General features: G+C 40.7%; 2 protein-coding genes across 3 annotated transcripts in view; one reads left to right on the forward strand and one right to left on the reverse strand.

Moving 5' to 3' along the window:
* LOC124555331 (glutathione hydrolase 2-like) overlaps nt 1-11946 on the reverse strand; it is a 55547-nt gene extending 43601 nt beyond the window's left edge. For both annotated transcript variants that reach the window (XM_047129210.1, XM_047129209.1), the window contains exons 1-2: nt 11769-11946; nt 9355-9599 (exon numbers count right to left, since the gene is read on the reverse strand). In XM_047129210.1, the coding sequence (XP_046985166.1) occupies nt 9355-9599; nt 11769-11802 (279 nt within the window). In that variant the 5' untranslated portion in view covers nt 11803-11946. The remainder of the gene's footprint in view (nt 1-9354; nt 9600-11768) is intronic.
* Nucleotides 11947-12301: 355 nt separating this feature from the next.
* LOC124554833 (putative tyrosine-protein kinase Wsck) overlaps nt 12302-12899 on the forward strand; it is a 161964-nt gene continuing 161366 nt past the window's right edge. Inside the window, exon 1 of the mRNA XM_047128496.1 lies at nt 12302-12715. Within this exon, the coding sequence (XP_046984452.1) occupies nt 12513-12715 (203 nt within the window). The 5' untranslated portion in view covers nt 12302-12512. The remainder of the gene's footprint in view (nt 12716-12899) is intronic.

Consider the following 12899-nt stretch of genomic DNA (forward strand, 5'->3'; position numbering starts at 1 on the left):
TCATGATGTAAAAATAGCTCTTACAAAATCAACAGCTGTGGCAAAGTAGTGTGTACTAGGCCTCTCGTATCAGTATCTGTCATATTGTGTCATATTTAGTTTCCCCTCTAAACAGTAGTGTATACAATATGCACTTGGTGTAAATTTCTGGCATTTTCTAGTTTGTTATGATCATAAATTCAAGTAGAGTGGGGGGCAGCAGGAGGGAGGGGGGGGGGGGGGGTGGAGAGTCCAAGGAACCAATACATTATATCCCAGCATCTCATCATAACAGAAATCACTTTCAGCATAATATTTCCAACATAAAATCTTATAAACAAACATGTAGAGCATTCACGTAATCTATCAACTTTGGAGTCACTGGCAGGCAGTCTTCTGGTTTACCATAATACAATGATGTGGGCCATTCTTCTGTGGCATGTCTGATTGTCTGTGGTTCTCCACAATCACAAACTGGGGATGACTGCTTATCCTGTTTATATAAAAAATGTACACATCTAACATGTTGGGTTCCCATTCCTTTTAGTAGTGGCCATGTTATGTGCGGAAAGGCAAATCACAGTGGTTTTAGGGTGATAAACGTCATATTGTCATTTTGTTGTCCAGTCAACTCTCAAGTCCAAGCATTAGTAAAGATGAACTCATCCTCCACAATGACTCTTGGTTGGCTGGATTAGCGATTAAAGGGACTAAACTGAAAGGTTATCAGTCTCTTTTTCTTCAGTCACACAGGTCTCAAATTAAAACCATACCCCAAAGTAATCTTATCCCTTCAAATCTGGGAGAGGAACAAAATACGTAAAACTATGTGTGTAACCACACTGAAGTAGAAAACAAAAGTATCAAGCCAAAATTGAAAAGGAAAAAGTGGTAATAGGTGTTAAAACAATATAGCAAATGGTCTTGGCTGGCTGATCACAAGAATAAAAAAAAGGATCAGCCAGCCACTCTGAAACACACTAAAATTGCCAGCCTAAAAATACGAGGCAACGGAAACACAGAAGATGAAGGGATGAACAACTATTCAAACAGACAGCAACAGGAGAAGCAAGGAAGGGTTAAAATGTAGATAGGGTGAGGGCCTGAAAGATGAGAGTACAGCACCCATCCTTAAATAGAATGATAAAACCCCCTTCACGGATAAAACTTAAAAACTATGTTAGCCATTGAGGCATTGTCACCTAAAAGCGAAGGGAGGACATCAGGGAGATTAGAAGTCCGCCGCAGGGCAGCTACATTTGGACAGTCCAACAAGATGTGGACCACTGTCAAGTGTGAATCACAGTGACACTGAGGTGAGGTGAGTCCTTGTGATGTAGGTGGTGACTGTGACTCAGCCAAGTACGGCCGATGTGGAAATCGCAAAGTCCTTGCGAGGGGCTTCCATAGAGGACCTCCACACATTCACTTTTGGCAAAGTCCAGGAAGTGCCATTCTGTATTCCAGACCCCAAAAACCTTGCAGCATAATGACAATCGAAGATCAGATTTCGATACGCCAATCTCCAGGCTCAGTTTGCAAGTAGCCTGTTGTCAAGTTCATTTCCCAGGATTCCGACATGTCCCGGGGTCAATACGAAACCACTAGATGCCCACACCGTTCGAGGAAGTAAACAGACTCTTAGATCGCGATCACCTATGGATGGCAAGGATACCACTGGTCGAGAGCTCGTAAGGTGCTCGAGGAGTCACTACAAATGAGGAAGGACTCCCTGGCGCAGTAACAGATATGCTCAAGAGTGCGAGAGATGGCTCCCAGATCTGCAGTGAAAACACTGCAGCCATCTAGCAAGATGGCTGTTCAGTATGTCCTGTATGAGCATACGTGAATCCCACATAGCCCTCAACCATCAAGCCATCTGTGTAAACTACCTCTGAACTCTGGGACCTATCAAGAATAGAGAGAAACAGGCGGCGGAGGGCTGCAAGATAAACTGAGTCTTTGCGACTTATGGTATGTCCTGACAAAGCTGTGGTCGAGGTATGTATGATGGAGGTGTACATGAATGGACCCAAAGGAGGGGTGGCAGAGAGAAAGACTCGAGTTCAGTGAGAAAGGGCTCAGATACGGACTGCAATTGTAATCCCCAACCTGGGCCACCATTGTGGGAGATGGACTGCCATGTCAGGGAAAGGAGTTGGTAATTAGGATGTTTAAGTCAGCTGTGAATGTGTGTGGTATAATTGGCAAGCTACTGTTGTTGCCAGATCTGCAATGGCGGAACCCCAGCTTCCATGAATGCACTATACACAGGGCTCATTCAGAAAGCTCCCGTTGTTAGTATAACTCCACAATGTCGTATAGGGTCCAACATCCACAATACTGATGGTGATGCTGAACCATATGCCAGGCTCCCATACTTAATATGGGACTGTACGAGGGCTTTGTACAGCTGCAACAATGTAGGGTGATCTGCACCCCACTCGGCGTGACTCAGGCATCGAAGAACGCTCCCAAAGTAGATACTTTGGGAGCAACAGAAGAAGTGCCACCAAACACCAAGGAGAGGGGAGGGGGGGCGGATGTAGTTGGGTGCCCACGAGAGCCCACTGTACAAACAGCAGGATGCAATGGACGTCCGCAGTCTCTACATAAGGCAATGGAATTGCCCAAATTTCCAGTACTTAAAGCACCGCATAGGAGGAGGAACGTATGATTTTACATCACATCAGTATACCACCACCTTGATCTTTCAGGTAACAAATCACCCTCAAAGGCCAAGATGAAGGCACCGGTAGCAACCCTATTATCTCTAGGTTCCCTATAGACATGCCAGATGATGTGAACACCCCATTGTTTTAATTAGCACATAGCTTGTCATTGGACTGCAGTAGGAAGTCTTGATGAAAACTAATCCCCTGGACCATGTTTAGGCAATTATGGGGAGTGACTGAAATGAGAATATCAGCCTGCTTGCCACAGTCAAGCAACGCCCGTGACTGGGCTGGGGACGCTTTCTGAATCAGGACTGACCCATGTCTCATTTTGCACAAAGCTGCCACTTTCCAAAATTTATCCTCCAGGGTTCTCAACAAAAAAAGAGAGGCTTTGTAGCCAGAAAGGAATCCCATCTGTTCTGCCGCAAACTAAGTACCGAGGTGAATATGGCTCTCTTGTTTCTCTAGCCCTGTGTTCCTCTCATAGTGTAGTTAGGGAGTGGAATGATTTGGCGTCATACTTCTCAGCATTGATCTCTACCCTTCCCTTCTTAGAGACTACTGGGGCCATCTGCCAACCAGTAAAAGATGACTTGGTTTGCTTCTTGCGGCTCATTTGCCCTGATCAGGGGCGCTCCCTGCCGGCACCACCCATCCACAGCAAAAGCCACCTGGCATGATGGCTGTTGAGGGAGTCCTGATGCCCAATGAAGACAGGCATCTACTCCTTGGCACTCCTTAGCATGCATGGGGAGTTTGCAGCTCAGGCATCAGCAGTGTGATACCTGTGTTGCCAGGGGGCTACAACCACGAGGATACCCGATGACCCCTACATGAGGGGCTGGCTACCGCACTGGATATCGGGTGTGAAAAGATCCATCATTATCATGGGCGTAGAAGAGGAGGGCAGACATGGATGTAAATGATGCACCCCATAAGGTGTCCTCGCCCAAATAGCTGGATTACGGGTGGAGTTGCAGAGCTATGACAATAATACGTGCACAAGGTCTCAGCACAGAATGGATATATGATGCGACATGTAAGGCATCGCACTTCTGAAAAATTTTGAAAATGTGGAGGTCAAACCCTAAAAGGGGACCACGACTCATATGACTGAAAAGCAGGAGACTCCTTTTAGCGGCCTCTTACGACAGGCAGGAATACCTCAGGTCTATTCTAGCCGCCAAACCACCAGAGGGAGTCACCCTTGCTGGCATTGTTGGTGGTCATCTAGAGCGGTGTTGTTTATGGTTTGCATCATGAGCGTCTTGCTGGATTGGCAGGTTTTTAATGTCTGTGATCCTTTCGAATTCATTTGAGAGAACATTCATGCAACATAGTTAAGGGAGTGGAATGTGGCTTAGTATTGGTAGCCTTTCCATAGGTTTTGATACGATACCACCACAATCATTCCCTTGGCATTTTTTGGTTGGTCATTTATCTTTCGTACATATGGGCTATTTAGTCATACTGGGGTACAACATTTAGCAGTTGAGAAGACAAGAGCCATAGCAGGAGAATGTAGGGAGGATGACAGTGCTTCCCTCACTGCACTACAAAGGTTTTAAATTATTTTTGCTGTTTTTGTTAGATGCTCTCAGAAAGATAGAATTCTTTAAAGGATTACCCCCTAGTACATAGATGTTTCATTGAGAGTAAGTGAAGTGTTTGCAAAACGTATATTGAGTTTTTTTGGTGAGTTTATTATTCATGTGGAAGCAGGAAACCTCTATTTTGGATGTGTTGGGTTGGAGCCTCTATTTACAGAAGTGCTTTCACACTACATCTAGGTTCTCTGTTGTTTCTTCTGATTCTCAACTGAGCAACACCTTGTTGCAAGTATCCAATTGCCAGTGTACCTGAAATTCCTTTGTTTTGTTTTTTGGGTATCTGCAATGTGCAGAGAAGTGGAGCACAGGCTGATCCCTTTGGTATACTGAATTTTCTTTTGGCACTGATACTGGATTCTATGACTACTGGGAACAGCCAGTTGTTTAGTACATTGTTGTTTATGCGAGAGATTGGTTTACAAACAATTACATGAAGAAGCTTGCAAATCAATGTCTCCTCTCCACAATGTCCAATGATGAGTCAATGAAAACAGCTGTAGTTTTAAGTCTTTGAAATCCTGCTTCAATGTAGATAGTGATAACAGAACTTGATCTTTGCACATTCAGTTTGGCCAGAAGCTTCCTTGTTGTATTAAGGGTGCTTCAAGCAATTTGGAACTGATTCCTTTATGGGTAAGCCATTCTAGTAGCTTATATGTCACAGATAGTAGTTTTATTGGTCTCTTAGGGCAGTCAACTGGTTTGCCACATTTGAATATTGCGATATCTCCCACAATTTAAATTCTTGTGATATATTTCCTGTTTGCATAATGTCTGTGAAGAAATGAGCCTTTCATAGTTTGCATATTTACCACAGTTTATTAGGAATTCACAATTGATATTGTCAAACCCTGGAGCTTTTCTTGGTCCTACGTGTTTAAGTGCTGTTGAGATTTCTCCACAAGTGAAGGGATGGAATTGTTTGGTTTCTGTGGCTTCAGTTTTTAGGGTTCTGAGTTATCATTTCGCACTGACTGGATTTGCTTTGTATTTTGATTCTCTGGATGTCGCTACTAGATGTGAAGAATGGTAACAGGATTAACTGTTGTCTTCCTTTGTGTTGAGGCTCCCCTTCCAAGATTCCTTGATAATGTTCATGCTTGTCAACTCTATGGCTGAAAAATTCAGGCTTTTTGCTGTTTCCATCCACTTTTGCCATCGCACCACAGCTGGACTGTGTGTTAGTTAATCTACTATTTAATGATCACCATTTTTGAGGAAGTCTTGATACAGGTCCTCACTGTTTTGGGACCAACCAGATATGTACTGTTTTCGGTAGCCTCTTTGTATAAAGTTTTTGGCAGGCGTAATTATGGCGCCGGCAACATTTTTTGTGGATTCTGCTGGTAAAAGGTAATCAACCTAAGTATCTGTCTTGTTATGTAGAGAATTAAGGCCAATCAGCCTTTTCCAGAGTCCACCTTGGGCGAGACAGAGATGTGATTAATGGGATTTGTGTTCCTACCTATATTATTACTGGTCAGCGCTCGTTATGTGGGTAATCATTGATGACTCTTCATGATACTGCTAGGATCAGGCCATTATTGTCAGCTGAAATGAAACATATATTGGGATTGTATTCCTGCCTCCACACTGCTGACTTAAAAGTAGCTTGTCAAATCAAACACCTTTCAGTTGTCCGTTGAGACAGTAATCACAACAATAGTGTTGTTGTAATTAATTTCGATCTTTCTACAGCTTTCAATATGATTAGTCATGAAATTCTTTCAGATAAGTTGGAAGCAATGGAAATAAAAGGTATAGAAAACCAGTGATTTCAATCATATCCGTAAAATATGATCACAGTTTGGGGAGGTTACATCAGCTAATGCTAATTGTAAAATCATATTAGTATCTGATGCAAGAAAAGTCACAATACATGCACCCGGGTAGTTTGTTTAGCACACACACACACACACACACACACACACACACACACACACACACACACACACACACACACACAGAGAGAGAGAGAGAGAGAGAGAGAGAGAGAGAGAGAGAGAGAGAGACTGCAGCCAAGGTCGTTTGCAGATGAAACTAGTGTATAGTGTAATAGAGAGTTGTGTTAAGGAATCTGTCGTCTACAACTGAACATGTCCTTAAGTCCTTCAATTCATTATTCAATGACAACAGGCTAACATTTGATGTGAAGGAAACAAACTACATACAATTTGGTAAGATGATTCTTCATCTGGTACTGGGTGGAAATGAGTTAGAAAGGGTATGATGCACAAAACCTTTAGGAATATATGTTAACCAAGACAAATGGGAAAGACCATGTAACTAAACTCTCCCAGAGACTCAGTTCTGGATGTCTTGTCTGAGAATTATTTCTAAAGTTTGCTCCTCAGATGATACTAGATTGGCTTATTTTGGTTACTTCCAGTCCCTTGTAGCCTATAGAATAGTTTTGTGGGGTAAAATTAACAACAGATTAAATGAAATTCTTACATTACACAAAAGCACCATTCGAATCTTGTTGCACAGCTCTGCTCCTTTTACATACGCACAGTTCCATCACATTAATGTGACCACCAGCTATGTTCAACATCAACGTACAATAAGCACCCACAGATGGCAGTACTAACAGTGGACGATATATAAAGCTTGTCATAGGCCTTCACAGTAGGTGCCTGGTTCATGCACCCATGCCGACTGCTGTTCATTGGTGACAAAGGTTGGAATTTGCACACCAGTACCGCAACTTGACGTTCACCAAGTGGTGACAGGCAGCCCTCTCAGATAAATCATGCTTAATGCTCCACTGGACAGATGGTCATTGGCGTGTACAGCATGAAATCTCTGAAAGCAATCACCCTACAACAATTGCCAGAAGGGCCCAGGTCTGAGAATGGAGCATTATGGTCTGGGGAATGTTCTCGTGGCATTCCGTGAATGATATTGTATTACAGCAAGCACAATGGATCAGCAAAAATATGTATATATCCTTGGGGACCATGTTCACCCCTACATGTAGTTTGTTTTTTCCTTGACATGATGGCATCTATCAGCAAGAAAGTGCAACATGTTACAAACCTGGCAGAATACACGTGTGGTTTAAAGAATGCCAGGATGAGTTCATTGCGTTCCCCTGGCCACCAAACTTCCTGGATTTAAACCCAGTCAACAATCTGCGGGACTACCTCGATTGGGCTGCTTGCGCCATAGATCCTCAACTGAGAAACCTAGTTCAGATGGCCACAGCACTGGAGCCAGCATGGCTCGTCACGCCTGTAGGTATCTTCCAGTTCCTTGCTGATACTCTACCTGCAAGTCCCACACTGTAAAAGTTGCTTATTCAGGCTTTTGCAGGGGGTCACATTAATGTGAATGGACCATACACAAATGCGTGTTGATGACAAGAGCTAGACTTGGTGACCTATAAACAAACTCTCATTACCACAGTTACAGTACTCACAACTGTGGGTCCCTCAACCCACATCCCATGTGAGCCACTTTGAAGACATTCTTTATCATGCAATGCCAACATAAAAAAACAGCTTTTAGAGCAAAGTTAAAACAATCTCTCATGCTGACAGGTGTAAATGAATATATTAGCTTACAGGGTTAATAGGCCTTTATTGTAGAGTTCTTTTGATTCTGTTAGCTGATGTACAATCTATGCTATTTGTCTTTGCAAAGAATGTTTCTGCTGTTGGTTTTCTGTTTCAGATGTGGTGTAATACAGCTCCACTGAGAAGAAATCCGGTGTTAAATCACTTGTGGTAGATACACTGACAGCAGGTTTTCATGTGTTATACTTTTCAGCAGCGCTATATACTGCAGTAGGTGTTTGTATTTTTTCAGGGGTGTTTTATATAAAAGTTTCATAATTTACCTACAGCATTTATTTAAATTAGTTTTTGGAAGATGTCCACCATGAACAGAACACAGTTTCTTTTTCCTTCTATTACCCATACATTATTCGCTGAAATTTCAGCACCATTAGTGGGCTTTTTTGCTACCACATGTTGTAGTTTTCCTTTGTTTAAATGTTTTGCTTTACAGTTTTTTTTTCACAGCCTGTCATTTTTTTTTCTTGTTTCCTGTTTACCCTCACTGTGAAAAGCTGCACTATTTAACTTGCACAGTCACCGTTCATAAACTACGAAATTGTTCTTATTCTTATAGGTTCAGTCAGCTGCAAATGACCAAATTTAGTGTTAAGCTTCCAGCAAGTTGAATCTATATTGAATTAAAGAATTGAGGTACCATATGGTTGTTGAGTATTCAGTCTCCAATAATTATAAAAAACCCAATACATACTATTTCGAGTACAAATCCTCAGTATCTTTGATCTTACTAATTATTATTATTATTATTATTATTATTATTATTTGTTGTAAAACACTTGGGTGCAGTATTATGTGGACGCTATACCACGGCAGTTACAGATGGGGAGTGTTTCGAACTACGGTTGCATAAGATACCGGTTAGAGGTTGGGCCTGAGTTACCACCGCCAACTGCAGCAACCAACTGCACTGCAGCCACTACCAAATGCTTTGTGTACCCCAATTTATTTCGTGTTGTTGATTGCTTGTTTTCTTTTCTCATTTTGAAATGGGTGGAGAGACTAATCCTGGTGCATAAAAGGATTCAAATGTGTTTCTCACGACAAAAGGAATCAGCGACCCCTATGACTTATGTCAGTTCTGCTTTCATGGAAGCACAGAATATGGATGTAGGATGACAGCCCTTCAAGAGGGAGGTGGGGCTTATTCCCCCACACCACTGCTCTGCCCTCGGGCAATCTAAATTCTTGTTTGTTTACGGTCACGACCGACTGCCACGATGTACTGTCCACATAACACCCAAGAGTTAAAAAGGCCATTTCATTTAACAAAGTAGTGACAGCATCTAGCAACTCCTATGTACTAAATGATATTTGGTAGCTCTTCAGTGTCACATTCTCAGAGGCAAGCCTAGTGAATACACAGAATTTAAATCAAGTTTATGATTACAATTTACCTAATGCGAAGATGGTCCAATCAAAGTATTGGCTTAGTTTAAATTCCCCTTCAAAAAAATAAATAAAAAACATAGTACAGTAGCCTACATAAATTTGAAATACAGAGTTGCATACCTGATAATCACCAAAGTGAATTTGGGCAGCTAATGCTATTGCCACAGCAAGAGTAAGTGTAAAAAAGCATGTAATTATAATACGTAGGCTTCCCCCATTCTCATCAGTTTCTGAACAAAAATGACATCTCCAAGAGATTCTTTTATGTCTTTCATAGATATGGTGCTTCAGTGGGAATGATTCGGTTTGTTCTGGACTCACATACGGCCCAGATATGGTTGTAACACCTCCAGATTTTATGCAACCTGCTTGAAAAAACAAAAATGAGTATCTCAAAAATTAAAAAAAAACACACACACGGGCTAAGATGAATTTTCAGAGGAAGTCTACAGACAAAATATGGAATGTTTAGTTTCTCATCTTAGGTGTGCCAGTGACTGTCACTGACAAATATAGGCTGAATTATTCTTTTTTTTAATGTAAAAACTGCAATTCTGTTTGCCAACTCCAGGTGTGAGCATTTGACAGGTTGGAGAAGATGAATATAATTAGTAAGTCAAGATCAATAATTATTTCATGATACTTTGGGCATGAAAGTAAGGTCAGTGAATGTAAATGCACTACTGTCATACCACAAAGAGATGTGAGCCATGTCATTGTAAAAATGTACCACCAAAAGTAAACTGCCGGCTATAAGGATGGACAGTCATTATCTATTTGAAAACATAATAGTTGGGGTCATATAATTCCTGTTTTTGTTACTATTTGCTTAGTTTCATGTTCCATCGATCATTTTGAAAGATAAATTGTAATGATGTGGAATGATCATTTTACACATGTTGCAAATTAATTTGTTCATATGGTTACATGCTAAATATTCCTTTTTTTAGGAAAAAGGAAAATATGTGAATTAGTAGTTCCTTCCCAGCAGCTTTTACACATTACAATAATAAAAATTATTCTATGGAATAGAAGTTGTCAAGGAGAAACTTCTCAGTCTGTCTTCAAATTTTACTTTGCTCTCTGTCAAGACATTTTATATCACTGGGTAAGTGAACAAAAATTTCTGTTGCAGCACTGTTCGGCCCTTTTTGTGCTGAAGACAACCTTAATGTGGTGTAATGAATGTCTTTTTCCTTCTGGTATTGTAATTATGTGTATCATTGTCCCTTTTGAATTTCAGTGGCTTATTTACAGCAAATGTCATGTGGGAACGAATATACTGTACAGCAGTAGTCAGAATGCCCAACTCCTTAAACAGATGTCTACAAGTCAACTGTGGGTGAGCACCACATAGTCTTATACCACTTTTTTGAGTAATCAAGACTTTCTTCCTTAAAGATGAGTTACCCCAAAACATTGTTCCATATGACATTACTGAATGAAAATATGTGACCTTATGGATTTGTCTCTTCCCCAAAATTTGCAATGATTCCAAGTGCAAATAAGGCTGAACTAAGTTATTTGAGGAGTTCCAAATTGTTCTTTTTCCAGTTTAAATTCTCATCAATTAGAACACCTAACAATTTTGAAGTTCCTACCATACTTATTACTTCACCACGCGTTACACTTATCATTGGTGTAGTACCCCTAGATGTGCAGAACTGAATACGTTGCGTCTTTTAAAAATTGAGATGAGACCATTTACAGGAAACCAATGAGACTTTTAAGAACTTAGTTTACCGCTTCTTCTGTCTTTGTATGTATTCTTGGATTGATTACAATACTGGTGTCATCTGCAAAACGAACTAATTCTGCTTGTTGCATATTGGACCGAACATTATTTACGTATGAGAGCAACAACAGCGAACCTATGACTGAGCCTTGGGGAACCCCATATGTGATTTCTCCCCTCCCGCTCGGAATTATATCCCCGGATTATATTGGCTCAATTACTAAGTACAAGTTTCCGCATTCTTTTGGTTAGATACATTAGCCACAGGTTGGCTATACCAATGTATATTTTTAGTTGGAGCTTACGCAAATAGTGCACGAGCCTGTGTAGTCAACGACGTGGAAAGGTACTAGAATGCATTGTGGAATACAACAAAGAATTATTTCAATTTTCAGCTATCGTGAGATGAAAAAACTGATCCACATTTTAGGGGATGTTTTCAAACGTAACTTGCTTTGAACAACCTGCCACAACATCAAGTATCAGTAATTTCATACAAACACAGGGTTCATAGCCACATTGATATGGTTTATTTTCTGAAAATACTGACTTACAAGTTGTTAATTCCATAAGCTATACCCTGCATATCTGTAACCATTGTCTTAAAGTTAAACGAAACTTAAAAAACTATATACCATATGGAGCAAATATGCATATATGGTTTACGACTCTAAAACAATAGAAATACCGAGATTTACTGAAAAAAGTACATGTATCAATATGATTCATAAACAGTATTCCCGAACTGAAACCATACCGAGTCTTTAACGACACAATTTTCACGTCGAAATATATATACCTGAATCGTTTAAAACTGCACTGCTGTCCCCCATAACGAATATCTAATACAAACGAGGTAGCTTTGTGTTAACTGCCAAGAATACAACAACCAAAGCACCTGTCCATCACTTTTTCAAAAAATTACAAACACCTAACATTTTGACGTTTCCATTAAAGATATTCCCAAATAACAGTGAACAGTGAGAATGCCAAAGATAGTATCAACGATGCTTGATTGACGATGTGTAGCCTGTTTCAGTAAGCAACGCAAACTTGCACATGAAACTGTCGCCACCACATAGGCCAGTCAGGTGGTTTGTGTAAGGTGCGTACCGATTCACTGTCATATGAACTGACTGAAGTGTGTCAATAAAATGTTTTCACTGGTCTGTTAGGCTAGAATATCAGTACTATGATTGGCATGTCCAGGTTTTCGTTGGGTGTGAAAACAGGGTTTCATGCAAACCACTGTTGTCGATTCCTGCACCAAGGATGTTGTAGAGGAAGAGCTGTTGGAAAGGAAGAGCTTTGCTCGTTTCCTAGTAACGGTGAGTGGGTGTGGGGGTTTGTATTTTGGTGGGGTGATCGAGTGAACGGAATGTAGCGAAAGTAGAAAAATTGTTTGTTTACCATCCGAACACTCAACAGGAACATAAGACATTATGTCTTCGCTTTATTAACGATGTTTCTAACATGAATTATAACATTGACTACGAATCCATTTCTATACTCGTAAAAAGAACAATAATTTTAGACAACAAACATGCAAAAGTTTGGCGCAATTACTGTGCTTGTATTTAGCTTCATGTCTGGGGTTCAAGTGAAAGATAAAGTTAGAGAAGACCCTGTCTACGTGGGTTGTTACATGTTTAGCAATGAAAACATTTACTTGTACGAACCAACAAATGTCGGAGCCGCCAACACAGTTGAGGAGTGTGTCGCAGTTTGCGCTGACAAATATTATAGGTGAGCGTAATAAACCTTGTTAGCTTAGCACCATTAGGAACGTATTACTTGTATTTTTATGTTCCTTTCACTTTCTAGAAGTGTTGTGTTTGTGCCACGTAAGGAAATCAGTAACATGATTACTTTTTGTTGCCTGTTCGTCTTACTAAGTATTATATCTTATTATCGGACGCAAGGAGACCCA

The sequence above is a fragment of the Schistocerca americana genome, chromosome X, assembly GCF_021461395.2.
Source record: "Schistocerca americana isolate TAMUIC-IGC-003095 chromosome X, iqSchAmer2.1, whole genome shotgun sequence".
NCBI classification, from domain to species: domain Eukaryota; kingdom Metazoa; phylum Arthropoda; class Insecta; order Orthoptera; family Acrididae; genus Schistocerca; species Schistocerca americana.